General features: G+C 41.6%; 2 protein-coding genes across 4 annotated transcripts in view; one reads left to right on the forward strand and one right to left on the reverse strand.

Moving 5' to 3' along the window:
- Positions 1-10,143, reverse strand: part of LOC133535474 (protein hinderin-like) — an 83,312-nt gene extending 73,169 nt beyond the window's left edge. Inside the window, exons 1-2 of one of the 3 annotated variants that reach the window (XM_061875340.1) lie at positions 9,915-10,143; positions 9,696-9,825 (exon numbers count right to left, since the gene is read on the reverse strand). In XM_061875340.1, the coding sequence (XP_061731324.1) occupies positions 9,696-9,783 (88 nt within the window). In that variant the 5' untranslated portion in view covers positions 9,784-9,825; positions 9,915-10,143. Of the gene's footprint in view, positions 1-1,293; positions 1,438-9,695; positions 9,826-9,914 lie in introns of those variants that run through there. The other 2 variants (XM_061875338.1, XM_061875339.1) reach the window with 2 other exon arrangements.
- A 7,788-nt stretch (positions 10,144-17,931) lies between these two features.
- The window catches only part of LOC133535475 (bactericidal permeability-increasing protein-like), a 21,999-nt gene continuing 20,799 nt past the window's right edge, over positions 17,932-19,131 (forward strand). Inside the window, exon 1 of the mRNA XM_061875341.1 lies at positions 17,932-18,086. The gene's annotated coding sequence lies outside the window, so the exon portion shown is untranslated. The remainder of the gene's footprint in view (positions 18,087-19,131) is intronic.

Below are 19,131 nucleotides of genomic sequence, written 5' to 3' on the forward strand. Positions count from 1 at the left end.
AAGTAGAGCTGAACAATATAAAGTGGGACATTCATCCATTTACTACCGCTTGTCCCTTTTGGGGTCGCGGGAAAAGCGACAAAATTCATCTACAAAAACTTTTAATACCACAATTGCTCATGTTTTTGTCATTCTTAAGTGTTACTTGTTAAAGTTATCTCTTGTACCTCGATATGGTCTGACAAAATAACGTAAACAACGTTGTTTAATGCATAATTGAAATGTGGCTTTACTTCAAGTCTACCATAATTAGAAATAGCCATAAAAGTGTCAGAATTAATTCAATAGTACGAGCATTACTAGTTAGCTCAGCTCGCTTTGACTAGTGGGCCAGCTCACTTTGACTATATAGTGGGCCAGCTCACTTTGACTATACAGTGGGCCAGCTTACTTTGACTAGTGGGCCAGCTCACTTTGACTAGTGAGCCTGCTCACTTTGACTAGTGGGCCAGCTCACTTTGACTAGTTTGGACAGCTCACTTTGACTAGTGGGCCAGCTCACTTTGACTATACAGTGGGCCAGCTCACTTTGACTATATAGTGGGTCAGCTCACTTTGACAAGTGAGCCAGCTCACTTTGACTATATAGTGGGCCAGCTCACTTTGACTATATAGTGGGTCAGCTCACTTTGACTATATAGTGAGTCAGCTCACTTTGACTATATAGTGGGTCAGCTCACTTTGACTAGTGGGTCAGCTCACTTTGACTAGTGGGCCAGCTCACTTTGACTAGTGGGCCAGCTCACTTTGACTAGTTTGGACAGCTCACTTTGACTAGTGGGCCAGCTCCCTTTGACTAGTGGGCCAGCTCACTTTGACTAGTGGGCCAGCTCACTTTGACTATATAGTGGGCCAGCTCACTTTGACTAGTGGGTCAGCTCACTTTGACTAGTGGGCCAGCTCACTTTGACTAGTGGGCCAGCTCACTTTGACAAGTGGGCCAGCTCACTTTGACTAGTTTGGACAGCTCACTTTGACTAGTGGGCCAGCTCACTTTGACTAGTGGGCCAGCTCACTTTGACTAGTGGGCCAGCTCACTTTGACTAGTGGGCCAGCTCACTTTGACTAGTGGGTCAGCTCACTTTGACTAGTGGGTAAGCTCACTTTGACTAGTGGGCCAGCTCACTTTGACTAGTTTGGACAGCTCACTTTGACTAGTGGGCCAGCTCACTTCCTCTGAAACTTACTAAGGAATGAATAGTTTGAAGCAACCTGAAAGTCCCACATTTCCGGAACCATCGTGTGAAACATCTGCATTCGTACGACTACGTGGAATAATAAAAGTAAACATACCACTATTCATCCAAATTATCGCAGATTTTCCATTTCTTCTTTCAGCCGCCGCCATGTTGAAACACCCGCCGCAAGTGACAAGGAACAGCGCCCAACGTTGCTATGATAATGAAGGTCCCGCCTCTTGGATAAATAAGAAGATCTCATTGGCTCAACCGTCGCTCTCATAATGAAGGTCCCGCCTCTTGCACAAATAGGAAGATCTCATTGGCTCAAACCAAAGAATTTCCTTGGCTTTGGACTGTTCCCGAACAATGCAGTAGATGGCGGTATGCGCCTAGTAGTGATGACTACAACACGAAATTAAGTGAGAAGAAGAAGAACAGTAATAAACAAAACAAATGTTTATTAAGAATTCAGCAGATTCGTATAGAAACCTGAACATTGTTCTCAGTAGCCTTAAATAGCAAATAAATTCATATTTTTACTACCGTATCTTATAAATCACAATGCTGATAATTTAGAAGTATACTTGTTGGGCCGTAAGTAAATATTAAATTAGGTGATGTGAGTCTGTGGCGACCCCGTGCGTCATTCATTGCAAAGTATGAAGATTTTTTTTTTTTTTTATTGAACAATTTTACACAAAAACATATATTCAGAATTTACACCAAAAACAATGCACTTTCAACATCCACCAGGTTGAGCAAGTAGTGTCTTTAACAAGACATGTCAGGGAAAGAAAATAAAAGCAAATACTAATAGAGTATTAAAATAATAATAGATAATGATAAACAAAATTATAAAATATAAACAAAAGACAAAAAGGGCTAACTAAATCACTTTAAATTGTTTTAATACAGATTTAAATTCAAGGGCTTTTGTACTTTAATCTTTTTCCAAGATTTAATTGATCATTTTAAACCATTAAGCCAATTAGATTACTTTCAGAAATCGACATTTATGTAGAAAGAATATTGCTTGGATCATAATAATGTTGAAAAACATTTCTATGTTACCATCATTTAGAAATATGCCAAATTTGATCTCTTCTATAGTTCTTCTATAGTTAATGGGGACATCTGCACAAGATCTCCTCCCAGCAAAGTATGAAGAATGATTTAAAATCTGGCCAAATACTCAGTTTTTTCTAATATGTATAACATTTTTAAATTTAAATCCAAACCATTCTTGTTCTCTTTTACTACCGCGGACGTTACTCGTTTTATACAAAACATTAAGAAAACAGGCAAATATCACACCGGAAGTGACGTAAACTTCGCGCATGCGTGGATTGGCTGGAAAGTGGATGCTTCTTTGGGGGCAAAACAACCTCTAATTTCATCTTTGAAACAATGGAAGGGACAAAAGAAAGCTCCGCGTTCAAAAGTGTGGCTGAAAGGCTGACACTCGGCATTACTCGAATCCTTGGTGAGTATCTCTTCTTTAAAAACTTGTAACATCGTTGGGTAAAAACAACAACAGTTTAGCTAGATAGGAGGTGCTGCCATTGACGCGGCACGTGTGGGACAAGCGGTAGGAAATGGACGTTTGTTTGTGTCAGAGAACATGCCCGGTGTCGTGGAGGTGCGTCTTGCAGAAAAGGAGCCCGTTGTCATGGGAACAGGTGAGAGAAAATGCACGCACTGCAAATGTTCACAAGCTGCTGTCACAAAACCAACAAAGCATTTGAAATCTCCTCCAGAAAAAAAATTGCATTTTACCAGAGGACCTGCGAGACTTTTATCTCACAACAGATGGCTTCACACTAACCTGGAACGTGAAACTGGACAGTAAGTGGAACTGCAAAAGTACAAACCCAGTTTCCATATGAGTTGGGAAATTGTGTTCGATGTAAATATAAACAGAATACAATGATTTGCAAATCCTTTTCAACCCATATTCAGTTGAATATGCTACAAAGACAACATATTTGATGTTCAAACTCATAAACATTTATTGTTTTTTGCAAATAATCATTAACTTTAGAATTTGATGCCAGCAACACGTGACAAAGAAGTTGGGAAAGGTGGCAATAAATACTGATAAAGTTGAGGAATGCTCATCAAACACTTATTTGGAACATCCCACAGGTGTGCAGGCTAATTGGGAACAGGTGGGTGCCATGATTGGCTATAAAAACAGCTTCCCAAAAGATGCTCAGTTTTTCACAAGAAAGGATGGGGCGAGGTACACCCCTTTGTCCACAACTGCGTGAGCAAATAGTCAAACAGTTTAAGAACGTTTCTAAAAGTGCAATTGCAAGAAATTTAGGGATTTCAACATCTACGCTCCATAATATCATCAAAAGGTTCAACAAACACTGTCACTAAATAGAGGTCTGTAAGTGCAAGATAATGCTCTACTTTGCAAAGCGAAAGCCATTTATCAACAACATCCAGGAACGCCGCTGGCTTCTCTGGGCCCGAGATCATCTAAGATGGACTGATGCAAAGTGGAAAAGTGTTTTGTGGTCTGACGAGTCCACATTTCAAATTGTTTTTGGAAATATTCGATAATGTGTCATCCGGACCAAAGGGGAAGCGAACCATCCAGACTGTTATCCACGCAAAGTTGAAAAGCCAGCATCTGTGATGGTATGGGGGTGCATTAGTGCCCAAGGCATGGGTAACTTACACATCTGTGAAGGCACCATTAATGCTGAAAGGTACATACAGCTTTTGGAACAACATATGCTGCCAACTAAGCGCTGTCTTTTTCATGGACGCCCCTGCTTATTTCAGCAAGACAATGCCAAGCCACATTCAGCACATGTTACAACAGCATGGCTTTGTAAAAAAAGAGTGCGGGTACATTCAGTATAATTTTTTGTGTGGCGCAGTGGTAGAGTGGCCGTGCGCAACTCGAGGGTCCCTGGTTCAACCCCCACCTAGTACCAACCTCGTCACGTCCGTTGTGTCCTGAGCAAGACACTTCACCCTTGCTCCTGATGGGTGCTGGTTTGCGCCTTGCATGGCAGCTCCATCCATCAGTGGGGTGGTATAGCTCGGTTGGTAGAGCGGCTGTGCCAGCAACTTGAGGGTTGCAGGTTCGATTCCCACTTCCGCCATCCTAGTCATTGCCGTTGTGTCCTTGGGCAAGACACTTTACCCACCTGCTCCCAGTGCCACCCACACTGGTTTAAATGTAACTTAGATATTGGGTTTCACTCTGTAAAGCGCTTTGAGTCACTAGAGAAAAGCGCTATATAAATATATTTAACTTCACTTCACTTCCTGGCCTTTTTGCCTTTTGGTCCAGGACCCTTTGGGACTGTGTGACAAGGGGTGGCACTTTCGTGACCTCTGTGGTGCTTTTTTGTGGACTTCTGGATCTGCCTCCCGGGAGCCTTTTGGCCATGGAGACCAGCTGCTGGGTCTCTGCCACACCGGAGTCAGTTTGGAGAGACTGGAGGAGATGCGGATGAGGGGACAGGGCTGCAGAGCTAGCACTGAGCGCTGGGACGGAGAGGCTTCGCGGTGTCTTGGCTGGGTGAGCAGGTGTCGGACACCTCAGTCACCTTGGACGTATCCGCGCTCATCCATGCGGACTGGACACTGGCCGAGAGTGGAGACGGCTGTCTCGGTTGCTTTGTTGGGTCTGCTCCTGTCTCTGGCCATGCTCCCTCCTCCCCAGCAGATGATGGCGTGGAACACCGCAGAGGCCACCACAGTGGATATGTTTCTTTTACTTTGTATTCATAGCTGTATATAGAAGTGTCTGGTTGTATCTGCTGCTTTAATGTCTTTAATGTCCTCTGTGTTCTTTGATGTTTGATGTTTCCCTCTTACACACATGTAAGAGGGATGTGTACTATGGCTATGAGTTGTTGTTTTTTTCCCTTGGCCTCAGTCTGCACCCCCACTCCAGGGCCCAGGCTAAGACCGATTTTTTTATTTTATTTTAATCTTCTATTTTTATCTCCCATTCCCCCCCCTTGTTTACCTGTATCTCATCTTTTTTGTAAGGGGCGCTGGAAGCCGGCAGACCCGTCAGCGATCCTGTTCTGTCTCCCTGTAATGTTTGTTTGATCTTGAAGGGGATTGTGCTGAAAATTGTAATTTTCCTGAAGGAACTCTCCTGACGGAATAAATAAAGTACTATCTGATATCTTGCTGTGGTAACCGCCATGTTTGTATTGGCAGCCCTGTATGACATCACAGGGAAATGGACGGTCGCATCGCAAATAGCGAAAATCAAGAACTTTAAAAGCTTTTTTTAGGGATATTCCGGGAGGTGTAAAATTTTGAAAAAAAACTTCGAAAATAAAACAAGCCACTGGGAACTGACTTTTGTTTTTAACCCTTTTGAAATTGTGATAATGTTCCCCTTCAACTGCAATCTGAACACGGGAAGTGAAGCACTACCCACCTCTGACTGACGCGCACAGCAGGCGTTTGCTGCCGGGATCTCGCCTATTCTCACGGCGAAAAAATGTCGGCAGAGAAACTTGCCATGGCTTTGAACTTTTCCAAAATGCAGCCTTTTCTTTGTCCATTTCTGCCGGCTATTTCCCCGCTTGTGACTCATCACTAACTAGTGAACTGCAGCCAAAATTCCCCCGCTACGGCACTTTCCGAGGGTCAAAAAGGACGCGTGTGCGTTAGTCGGCCTCAAAAAAAAATTTGTTTTGTTGTTGAAATTTAAAGTTAACGTGTTAACTTTGACAGCCCTAATATATATATATATATATTAGAATAATGGATATATTAGTTTATACATAATATGTGGAGGGGGCGTGGTCGGCGCTGACAGGTGAGTAGATTGCCCAGCTGGGACAGTTATCTCATCACCGGTCTCTTTTATCAGCAGTATCCGAGGCTATGAAGGGTAGCGCGGAGGAGAGAAAGAAAAACCCCGCATGTGCGAGAAAGAAGCTGCTGACGACACAGCCCTCAGCGATAAAAACATACAAATAAAGACTCAAACCTGTACTCCGGACTCACGAGGATTCTGTCGGTCAAAGGGGAACCCACCACGGAAGAGACTTCCACATAATATAATTAGATATTATGTGAAAGTTCAACTCCTACCTTCTTTACTTCCGTGACGACCTCCCTAAAGTTTTGTAATCAGTCAGAAATATCAAGCAGCTAAAATGTGCCAAACATGGATAAGAGTGGAGAGAGTGTTTGCATTTTTCCCATCATGCATTGCAGGGGATTTAAATTGGTGTCATTTTAAATTGTGTTTTGTGCGGATGTTTTTTGTAACATTCACAAAGTTCATTGAGCAGTTTGTGTTATGTCGACTTTTTGTGTTGGTTTATTTGCGCCAGGAGTGGGAAAGTTTGTTTGGATTGGGTCATTTATAAAAATACTAGAGATGTCCGATATTATCAGCCGATAAATGCTTTAAAAAAATGTGATATCGGAAATTATCGGTATCGGTTTCAGAGTGGTACACGGATGTAGGGAGAAGTAAAGAGCGCCAATAAATTAAAGGCACTGCCTTTGAGTGCCGGCCATATCACATAATATCTACGGCTTTTCACACACACAAGTGAATGCAAGGCATACTTGGTCAACAGCCATACAGGTCACACTGAGGGTGGCCGTATAAACAACTTTAACACTGTTACTAATATGCGCCATACCGTGAACCCACACCAAACAAGAATGACAAACACATTTCGGGAGAACATCCGCACAACAGAACAAATACCCAGAATCCCTTGCAGCACTTACTCTTCCGGGGGTGCATATTGTATCTGTCAGGGAGAGCATATCCCAAATTCCAAGCTGCTGTTTTGAGGCATGTTAAAACAAATAATGCACTTTTTGACTACAATAATAAATATGGCAGTGACATGTTGACCTTTTTTTCATAACTTGAGTTGATTTATTTTGGAAAACCTTCTTACATTGTTTAATGCATCCAGCGAGGCATCACAACAAAATTAGGCATAATAATGTGTTAAATCGCCCTGCGATGATGTGGCGACTTGTCCAGGGTGTACACCACCTTCCGCACGATTGTAGCTGAGATAGGCACCAGAATCCCCCTGAAACCCCAAAAGGGACAAGTGGTAGAAAATGGGTGGATGGAATGTGTTAATTCCACGACTGTATACATCAGTATCGGTTGATATCGGAATCGGTAATTAAGATTTGGACAATATCAGATATGGGCTAAAAGCCATTATCGGACATCTCTAAAAAAAATACTGTGCCGTATTAACATACTTCCCAACCTTGAGACCTCCGATTTCGGCAGGTGGGGGCGTGGTTAAGAGGGGAGGAGGATATTTACAGCTAGAATTCACCAAGTCAAATATTTCATACACATATATATATACATATTATATATATATATATACGAAATACTTGACTTTTAGTGAATTCTAGCTATATATATATATATATATATGTATATATATATATATATGTGTGTGTGGCAAAAATCACAAAACTACATCTCTACAGAACTGTTTCATGAGGGGTTCCCTCAATCATATATATATATATATATAAATACTTGAATTTCAGTGTTCATTTATTTACACATATACACACACATAACACTCATCTACTCATTGTTAAGGGTTGAATTGTCCATCCTTGTTCTATTCTCTGTCACTATTTTTCCAACCATGCTGAACACCCTCTCTGACGATGCATTGCTGTGTGGAACGCACAAAAGGGCTTTCATCAAATGCACTAGAGTCTGGAATCTTCCATCTCTCCCTACAATGGCCCAAAATCTTCAGTAGATGGCAGTATTGTCCTGTTTAAGAGTGTCACAACATTGCTGTTTACGGCAGACGAACTGCTTTACGGTAGACGAAAACGTGACTGCTGTTGTTGTGTGTTGTTTCCGCGCTGAAACTGCCTAACCATAAATTCACAAAAGAAACCAAGAACTCGCCGTCAATCATTCTACAGTTATAACGTCATTGGGCGGACACGGTTTATATTGTGGGAAAGCGGATGTGAAAACAGGCTATACTCACTCAGGTCCGCATGGAGCTGGAGGGGGCGTGGCTTCCAGCTCAGCCTGAATTTCGGGAGAAAATTTGTCTCCGGGAGGTTTTCGGGAGAGGCGCTGAATTTCGGGAGTCTCCCGGAAAATCCGGGAGGGTTGGCAAGTACGGTTGGAGGCCTCACAGGCCAGACTAGTTATTAAACTCTCGACCTCTGGCAGGCCAAAATTAACATGCGGGCGGGCCCCTACTTAGCCCACGCGGCCATTGTTTGGACAAAAACTCCATTGTAACCAGATTTTAGTTTACGAGCTAGAATGCACTAAATAATGTAGACATGTTCTTGTCTCATGATGATTGTGAACAAGAGGCAAAATGTTCAGTGCAGTTCCTCTTTAATGAAGAAAGAAATAAAGTGACATAAGAGCAGGGCATGACGCTATAAACTGTCGCACTGAAATGAGGCTCTTGCTCAACTTTGGGGTGGGAAAGTGTTCACGGTGCAGTCCGATGTTACTTCAGTGGACTGCAAACATGTAATCACTCATTTTCTCCAAGGATATTGTTATTATGAAATAAGGTTGGTTGTGCAGCTTTATAAAACACACACAGGTCAGCATAGCAAATGAAAATCCGTTCTTTATGACTTTACCCTGGTATCAAACTCAAGTCCCGGGGTCCAGATCTGACCCGGGACATGATTATATTTGGCCCGCAAACACCTGGAAATGATGTGTCAATTAAGTACTTAAAATGTTCTCATTAAATGTAATTGATTTTTTTTTATTTTGACAGAAAAAAACATACGTACTGCTTGAAATTGCATACATTTTAAACTTTAATAGTATTCAATATTGCAAAGAATATTACAGTATATTATTATACTGTATTCTCTATAAGGCGCACTTAAAATCATGGTTTTCTCTTAAAACTCAAACATGCGCCTTATAACCCGCTGCGCCAAATGTACGGAGTAAGTTTAGTTCAGCTTACCCACCTCGAAGCTATTTTATTTGGTACATGGTGCAATGATAAGTGTGACCAGTAGATGGCAGTCAAACATAAGAGATAAGTGTAGGCTGCACTACGATGCCGATATGACTCAAGTAAACAACACCAACATTTTATATGTTCCATTGAAAATATGGAACATTACACACGGTGCTCAAAAATCGATCAAACTGTTTTGGTAAGCTATGAAACCACACCGCTAGATGTGCTTAAACATACAAGTATTATTATGGTGTGCGTGTGAGTGAATTGTGTGAATTATATTTATATAGCGCTTTTCTCAAGTGACTCAAAGCGCTTTACATAGTGACACCCAATATCTAAGTTACATTTAAACCAGTGTGGGTGGCGCTGGGAGCAGGTGGGTAAAGTGTCTTGCCCAAGGACACAACGGCAGTAACTAGGATGGCACAAGCTGGAATCGAACCTGCAACCCTCAAGTTGCTGGCACGGCCACTCTACCAACCGAGCTATGTATATGGTAAGACATGTTATCTGGCGTTTTGTATGCAAAAGCAACTTTTCTTACCTTCTGGTACCTGCTGATCTGTATTTGGGATCTGCATAAATCCTGAAAAATTGCGTGCATCCACCTTTGTAGTCCGTAGCAACACCATGGTTGATAAGTTTCTTCTTTTTCTCCGTTGTTGCCATTTTTACTATAAAGCAGTGTAAAGTTCTTATATCTGTCAGTAAACTCGCCATGAAAGTGCTAAAACATACCGGTGTCGTGAGTTAAATTATTTACCCAAGAAACTTCAGTAACTGGAGAGTTCCGGTCGGATGTTTTTTCACAGGACACATTTCCGGTTTCCAGTTGAGGAGATGCTGAATGTCATTAAAACAGTTGGCTCCATCTTTTGACACTTCTTCCACTCCCATCCTTGCACGCTACACCGCTGCAAAAAAGATGACGGGGAGAAGATGCTGTCGAAGGTGAGCCACGTAAATAAGACCGCCCACAAAACGGCGCATCCAGAAGCGACTGTCAGAAAGCGGCTTGAAGATGATCTGTAAAACATATTATATGCAACATTTTCCTTTACCAACAACTATTAATCATGGCAAACTTCATGAAACTCAACGACTATTACTTTGGGAGATCCAGAACCATATGTTTTTGAGCCTTGATATACAGTGGATGATCTACAAGTTTTACAAGGTGAGTGCTATGTAGATTCAAATACAGTGAACCACTAAGCATCATGGAGCAGTATTTCGAATAACTATTTATTTATATATATATACATATATATATATATATATATATATATATATATATATATATATATATATATATATATATATATATATATATATATATATATATATATACCATATTTTTCTGCGTATAAGTCGCACCTGCCAAAAATGCATAATAAAGAAAGAAAAAAAACAAGTCGCACTGGAGTATAAGTCGCATTTTTGGGGGAAATGTATTTGATAAAAACCCTTTTTCATTGATTAATTAAAACTTTTATTAGTAGATTGCACAGTACAGTACATATTCCGTACAATTGACCACTAAATGGTAACACCCGAATAGGTTTTTCAACTTGTTTAAGTCGGGGTCCACACCAACACCAAGAATAGACATTTGAAAGGCAATTTAAAATAAAGAATAGTGATCAACAGGCTGAATAAGTGTACGTTATATGAGGCATAAATAACCAACTGAGAAAATGCCTGGTATGTTAACGTAACATATTATGGTAAGAGTAAATCAAATAACTATAACATACAGTATAGAACATGCTATACGTTTATCAAACAATCTGTCACTCCTAATTGCTAAATCCGTTCATAACTACGGTAAGAGCCGACTTATTACCACAATTGCATCACCGAAACCTGCCGGTTGACATGTGGTCAGGAACCATGTTCGCTTGACCGCTCTGTTCCATAGTTAAGCTTCACCTTCGGGAATGTAAACAACGAAACACCGGCTGTGTTTGTGTTTCTAAAGGCGGCTGCAATACACCACTTCCCACCAACATCTTTCTTCTTTGACGTCTCCATTATTAATTGAACAAATTGCCAAAGATTCAGCCACACAGATGTCCAGAATACTGTGTAATTATGCGATTAAAGCAGACTACTTATAGCTTGGATCGGGCTGGACAAAAATGTCCGCTAAAACCGGTGACGTCAAACGCACGCGTCATCAGACCGCGACGTTTTCAACAGGATACATCGCGGGAAATTTAAAATTGCAATTTGGTAAACTAAAAAGGCCGTATTGGCATGTGTTGCAATGTTAATATTTCATCATTGATGTATAAACTATCAGACTGGACATCTTTTAACTGTAAAGGCCACAAAAAGTAAGATAATTATAATTGTTCTGTTGCGATCCGTGACTCAGATCTTCAAATATTATTGTTTATTTTTCCATCTTTGTTCTCATTCTCCGTCTGATCCGTTTATTTCCCGTTTAGTCCATCACCATGGTTACTTATTAGTTTCAGCTGTTACTCCCGGTTCCTGCACACCTGTTCACTGCTAATTACCTTCCCTTTATAAGCCAGCCTCTTCTGTTTATTCTTTCTGGGACTATAATTTGCTCACATGCAACAAGTAACGTCAGGTGTGTTTTTCTCGCTAGCTCATTAGCTAAGCCACTTTGTTGTCATCTTTAGCTCACATGCTAATCATCTCTGTTTTCATTTTTTGAACCGTCGTGCCAAATCTTAGTTCTTTATATTTCCTAGCTTTCACGCTAGCGTCTTTTGTTTCCCTTTTTATTAGCTCCAGTGTTTTTGTTCAGAGCTCACTTTTTGTTAGTAAATTTGTTAGATCTTACCTTTTGTTGTGTTCTTTCGTTTGACGCATCCTCGAGGGAATCGAACCCGGTACCACGATGCCGAACCGGCGTTACATGTTCAAAGCGGCTTGGCACGTTCTTTTTAAAGATCCACTTGCTTCAAGAAGAAATGACTTTGGCTTCCTCTGATTTATGTTACTTTTAAGAGTTTACATACATAATTCTGCTGATTGCAATGTCTTCTGGTGTGTTGGAATCTACAGCTTCATATCTTTAGATTCTACCCACATTCTGTTGTTGAACAGTCAAAGATTGGGTCCTCTAGTAGTGTTTGTTTAAAACTGATCAAAGGTAAGCTCTTGCAAAAGTGAGCCCCAATGAAATATTCACCCACTAAATAGTAAAAGAGGAAACAGGTCCAAATTGGTCAATGAGTCCATAAGTGAGGATGTGTAGCTATTTAAAATTATTTTTTAATAAATCATAAATAGGAATCCTATGTAAGACTTTAACCTTTTTACCAATTTTTTTTTTATTAGCTATGAAAGACAGCTTGAACTTAGGGTTACATTTGGAGTCGTCATACTTCCAGCCTTTTACCAGTGATTAGACGTACCAGTCAGGCAGAGTGAGGACTGAAGATGGCAGCTCAATAAGTGTGTGTGTGTTCTTTCAAAATTAATTCAAGACAAATGTGGGACTCGTCGGGACCCAGGATGGACCGCTCGCCTGTATCGGTTGGGGACATCTCTACGCTGCTGATCCACCTCCGCTTGAGATGGTTTCCTGTGGACGGGACTCTCGTTGCTGTCTTGGATCCGCTTTGAACTGAACTCTCGCGGCTGTGTTGGAGCCACTATGGATCGAACTTTCACAGTATCATGTTAGACCCGCTCGACATCCATTGCTTTCGGTCCCCTAGAGGGGGGGGTTGCCCACATCTGAGGTCCTCTCCAAGGTTTCTCATAGTCAGCATTGTCACTGGCGTCCCACTGGATGTGAATTCTCCCTGCCCACTGGGTGTGAGTTTTCCTTGCCCTTTTGTGGGTTCTTCCGAGGATGTTGTAGTCGTAATGATTTGTGCAGTCCTTTGAGACATTTGTGATTTGGGGCTATATAAATAAACATTGATTGATTGATTGATTGACTTGAAATGTACAAAACCCCAAACCCAGTGAAGTTGGCACATTGTGCGAATGGTAAATAAAAACAGAATACAATGATTTGCAAATCCTTTTCAAGCAATATTCAATTGAATAGACTGCAAAGATAAGATACTTAACATTCGAACTGGTAAACTTTATTATTTTTTGCAAATATGAGCTCATTTGGAATTTGATCCATGCAACACGTGTCAAAATGCGTGAGCAAATTGTCAAACAGTTTAAGAACAACATTTCACAACGAGCTATTGCGAGGAATTTGGGGATTTCGCCATCGAGGGTCTGTGATACCATCAAAAGGTTCAGAGAATCTGGAGAGATCACTCCACTTGAGCAATATTACAAACCCCGTTTCCATATGAGTTGGGAAATTGTGTTAGATGTAAATATAAACAGAATACAATGATTTGCAAATCCTTTTCAAGCCATATTCAGTTGAATATGCTACAAAGACAACATATTTGATGTTCAAACTCATAAACTTTGTTTTTTTTTGCAAATAATAATTAACTTAGAAATTCATGGCTGCAACACGTGCCAAAGTAGTTGGGAAAGGGCATGTTCACCACTGTGTTACATCACCTTTTCTTTTAACAACACTCAATAAACATTTGGGAACTGAGGAAACTAATTGTTGAAGCTTTGAAAGTGGAATTCTTTCCCATTCTTGTTTTATGTAGAGCTTCAGTCCTTCAACAGTCCGGGGTCTCCGCTGTCCTATTTTACGCTTCATAATGCACCACACATTTTCATTGGGAGACAGGTCTGGACTGCAGGCGGGCCAGGAAAGTACTCGCCCTCTTTTTTTATAAAGCCACGATGTTTGTAACACGTGCTGAATGTGGCTTGACATTGTCTTGCTGAAATAAGCAGGGGCGGCCATGAAAAAGAAGGCGCTTAGATGGCAGCATATGTTGTTCCAAAAGCTGTATGTACCTTTCAGCATTAATGGTGCCTTCACAGATGTGTAAGTTAGCCATGCCTTGGGCACTAATGCACCCCCATACCATCACAGATGCTGGCTTTTGAACTTTGCGTCAATAACAGTCTGGATGGTTCGCTTCCCCTTTGGTCTGGATGACACAACGTTGAATATTTCCAAAAATAATTTGAAATGTGGACTCGTCAGACCACAGAACACTTTTCCACTTTGCATCAGTCCATCTTAGATGATCTCGGGCCCAGAGAAGCCGGCAGCGTTTCTGGATGTTGTTGATAAATGGCTATCGCTTTTCATAGTAGAGCTTTAACTTGCACTTACAGATGAAGTGACCAACTGTATTTAGTGACAGTGGTTTTCTGAAGTGTTCCTGAGCCCATGCGGGGAATTCTTTAGAGATTGATGTCGAGTTTTGATACAGTGCCGTCTGAAGGATCGAAGGTCACGGTCATTCAATGTTGGTTTCCGGCCATGCCGCTTACGTGGAGTGATTTCTCCAGATTCTCTGAACCTTTTGATGATATTATGGAGCGTAGATGTTGAAATCCCTAAATTTCTTGCAATTGCACTTTGAGAAAGGTTGTTCTTAAACTGTTTGACTATTTGCTCACGCAGTTGTGGACAAAGGGGTGTACCTCGCCCCATCCTTGTTTGTGAATTACTTAGCATTTCATGTAAGCTGCTTTTATACCCAATCATGGCACCCACCTGTTCCCAATTAGCCTGCACACCTGTGGGATGTTCCAAATAAGTGTTTATCATATTTATTGCATCCTTTCCCAACTTCTTTGTCACGTGTTGCTGGCATCAAACGTTAATGATTATTTGCAAAAAAAAAAAACAAGTTTATCAGTTTGAACATCAAATATGTTGTCTTTGTAGCATATTCAACTGAATATGGGTTGAAAAGGATTTGCAAATCATTGTATTCTGTTTATATTTACATCTAACACAATTTCCCAACTCATATAAAAACGGGGTTTGTACGATCCTTCGATCCGTCAGACGGTACTGAATCAAAAAGCGACATCAGTGTGTAAAAGATATCACCACATGGGCTCACAAACACTTCAGAATACCACCGTAAGTAACTACAGTTTGTTGCTGCATCTGTAAGTGCAAGTTAAAACTCTACTATACAAAGCGAAAGCCCTTTATCAACAACACCCAGAAACACCGCCGGCTTCGCTGGGCCAGAGCTCATCTAAGATGGATTGATGCAAGAGGGAAAAGAGTTCTGTGGTCTGACGAGTCCAAATTTCAAATTGTCTTTGGACACTGTGCACGTCATGTCTTCTGGAACAAAGAGGAAACAAACCATCCGAATTGTTATAGGCGCAAAGTTCAAAAGCCAGCATCTGTGATGGTATGGGGGTGTATTAGTGCACAAGGCATGGGTAATTTACACATCTGTGAAGGCACCATTAATGCTGAAAGGTCCATACAGGTTTTGGAGCAACATATGTTGTCATCCAAGCAACATTATCATGGACGCCCCTGCTTATTTCAGCAAGACAATGCCAAGCCACGCGTTACAACAGCGTGGCTTTATAGTAAAAGACTGCGGGTACTAGACTGACCTGCCTGTAGTCCAGAACTGTTTACCATTTAAAATGCGTGGCTCGTTTTGAAACGGAAGATAGGTTGATTGGCAACAATTAATTGGTCCCTAGTGTGTGAATGTGAGTGTGAATGAAGTCTGTGTTGGCCCTGTGATGAGGTAGCGACTTGTCCAGGGTGTACCCCGCCTTCCGCCCGATTGTAGCTGAGATAGGCGCCAGCGCCCCCCGGTGACCCCATGCGTTTGTTACGTCTCGTCTCGACTACTGTAACATATTATTTTGGGGTCTCCCCATGTCTAGCATTAAAAGATTACAGTTGGTACAAAATGCGGCTGCTAGACTTTTGACAAGAACAAGAAAGTTTGATCACATTACGCCTGTACTGTATATACCTTTATATACATATATACATACATATATACCTATACTGTATATACCTTTATATACATATATACATACATATATACCTATACTGGCTCACCTGCACTGGCTTCCTGTGCACTTAAGATGTGACTTTAAGGTTTTACTACTTACGTATAAAATACTACACGGTCTAGCTCCATCCTATCTTGCCGATTGTATTGTACCATATGTCCCGGCAAGAAATCTACCTTCAAAAGACTCCGGCTTATTAGTGATTCCCAAAGCCCAAAAAAAGTCTGCGGGCTATAGAGCGTTTTCATTTCGGGCTCCAGTACTCTGGAATGCCCTCCCGGTAACAGTTCGAGATGCCACCTCAGTAGAAGCATTTAAGTCTCACCTTAAAACTCATTTGTTTACTCTAGCCTTTAAATAGACTGCCTTTTTAGACCAGTTGATCTGCCGTTTCTTTTCTTTTTCTTCTATGTCCCACTCTCCCTTGTGGAGGGGGTCCGGTCCGATCCGGTGGCCATGTACTGCTTGCCTGTGTATCGGCTGGGGTCATCTCTGCGCTGCTGATCCGCCTCCGCTTGGGATGGTTTCCTGCTGGCTCCGCTGTGAACGGGACTCTCGCTGCTGTGTTGGATCCGCTTTGGACTGGACTCTCGCGACTGTGTTGGATCCATTATGGATTGAACTTTCACAGTATCATGTTAGACCCGCTCGACATCCATTGCTTTCCTCCTCTCCAAGGTTCTCATAGTCATCATTGTCACCGACGTCCCACTGGGTGTGAGTTTTTCCTTGCCCTTATGTGGGCCTACCGAGGATGTCGTAGTGGTTTGTGCAGCCCTTTAAATCACACTAGTGATTTAGGGCTATATAAGTAAACATTGATTGATTGATTGATTGAAAAGGGAAGAAACTGTAGAAAATGGATTGAATACCACAACTTAAGCAAGAATGGGAAAGAATTCTACCTTAAAAGCTTCAACAATTGGTCTCCTCAGTTCCCAAACCTTTACTGAGTGTTGTTAAAAGGAAAGGCCATGTAACACAGTGGTAAAAATGCCCCTGTGCCAACTTTTTTGCAATTTGTTGCTGCCATTGAATACTAAGTTAATGATTATTCGTGAAAAAAAATCAGTTTCTCAGTTCGAACATTAAATATTTTGTCTTTGCAGTCTATTCAATTGAATATAAGTTGAAAAGACTTTTCAAATCATTGTATTCTGTTTTTATTTACAAACTACACAACGTGCCGACTTCACTGGTTTTGGGGTTTTGTATATTTGCAATAACATTCTAGTGTGAAGTGAAGTGTATTATACTTATATAGCGCTTTTTCTCTAGTGACTCAAAGCGCTTTACATAATGAAACCCAATATCTAAGTTACATTCAAACCAGTGTGGGTGGCACTGGGAGCAGGTGGGTAAAGTGTCTTGCCCAAGGACACAATGGCAGTTACTAGGATGGCGGAAGCGGGAATCGAACCTGCAACCCTCAGATTGCTGGCACGGCCATTCTCCCAACTTCACCATGCCGTCCCCAGCCTATGGCTGCGGTTTCGCAAATAACAACTTGTGACTGGATACTCGCCTGGGAGTGACAAGTGAAGTGAATTTATTAAGCAAATTATATTTATATAGCGCTTTTCTCTAGTGACTCAAAGCGCTTTTACATAGTGAAACCCAATATCTAAGTTACATTCAAACCAGTGTGGGTGGCACTGGGAGCAGGTGGGTAAAGTGTCTTGCCCTAGGACACAACGGCAGTAACTAGGATGGCACAAGCGGGAATCGAACCTGCAACCCTCAAGTTTCTGGCACGGCCGCTCTACCAACCGAGCTAAGCCGCCCCAACAGATTTACAAGAAAAATAAGCAGCCCTGATATTGCATGAGGAGTATTACTCATGCTCTTCCTCTGTTTGATTTTCTGTGGATTTGGGAAGTTCCGTTTTGTGGCGCAATAAAAGCATTCCCACAACTGTGTCAACAACAGAAGTTCCCACTGTTCACACGTGGGTAACGTTGCTTCCTGATAAAGTGAATTAAAAGCCCTGTGTCGTCCTTCCTTTTTCACTCGTGGGACAGACACCGCCAGACTAACAACCGTCACGCTCTTTCAGGTAAGCTCTCGAGGCGTCAATTTTGTGTGCTTGAATGTCGGTTTGAAGCGATGTTTGTGAGCCTCGGCTTCTCCTTTTAGAATTCACACTGTGATTATGTGGTGAGAGAGACACTTTTTTTCTACTTCTGGTTTACAAAGAAAAAAATTGCAGTTTCCAACCCTTTACTCCAGTGGTTCTCAAATGGGGGTACTTGAAGGTATGCCAAGGGGTACGTGAGATTTTTCAAAAATATTCTAAAAATAGCAACAAATCCTTTAGAAATATATTTAGTGAATAATACTTCAAAAAAATATGAATGTAAGTTCATAAATGGGTTGTACTTTTATAGCGCTTTTCTACCTTCAAGGTACTCAAAGCGCTTTGACACTACTTCCACATTTACCCATTCACACACACATTCACACACTGATGGAGGGAGCTGCCATGCAAGGCGCCAACCAGCACCCATCAGGAGCAAGGGTGAAGTGTCTTGCTCAGGACACAACGGACATGATGAGGTTGGTACTAGGTGGGATTTGAACCAGTGACCCTCGGGTTGCGCACGGCCACTCTCCCACTGCGCCACGCCGTCCCTGTGAAAAAAAATTACAACAATGCAATATTCAGTGTCGACAGCTAGATTTTTTTGTGGACATGTTCTATAAATTTTGACGTTAAATATTCATTTTTTTGTGAAGAAATGTTAAGAATGAAATTCCATCCATCCATTTTCTACCGTTTATTCCCTTTCGGGGTCGCGGGGGGCGCTGGCGCCTATCTCAGCTACAATCGGGCGGAAGGCAGGGTACACCCTGGACAAGTCGCCACCTCATCACAGGGCCAACACAGATAGACAGACAACATTCACACTCACATTCACACACTAGGGCCAATTTTAGTGTTGCCAATCAACCTATCCCCAGGTGCAGTATTTAGATAGATAGATAGATAGAGAGGGATAGAGATAGAGATAGATAGATAGTACTTTATTGATTCCTTCAGTAGAGTTCCTTTATTTAGCAATTAAAGCCCTGAAAAATCAATAATGCAGGACACCATTGAT

Source organism: Nerophis ophidion, linkage group LG16 (assembly GCF_033978795.1).
Source record: "Nerophis ophidion isolate RoL-2023_Sa linkage group LG16, RoL_Noph_v1.0, whole genome shotgun sequence".
Taxonomy (NCBI): Eukaryota; Metazoa; Chordata; class Actinopteri; order Syngnathiformes; family Syngnathidae; genus Nerophis; species Nerophis ophidion.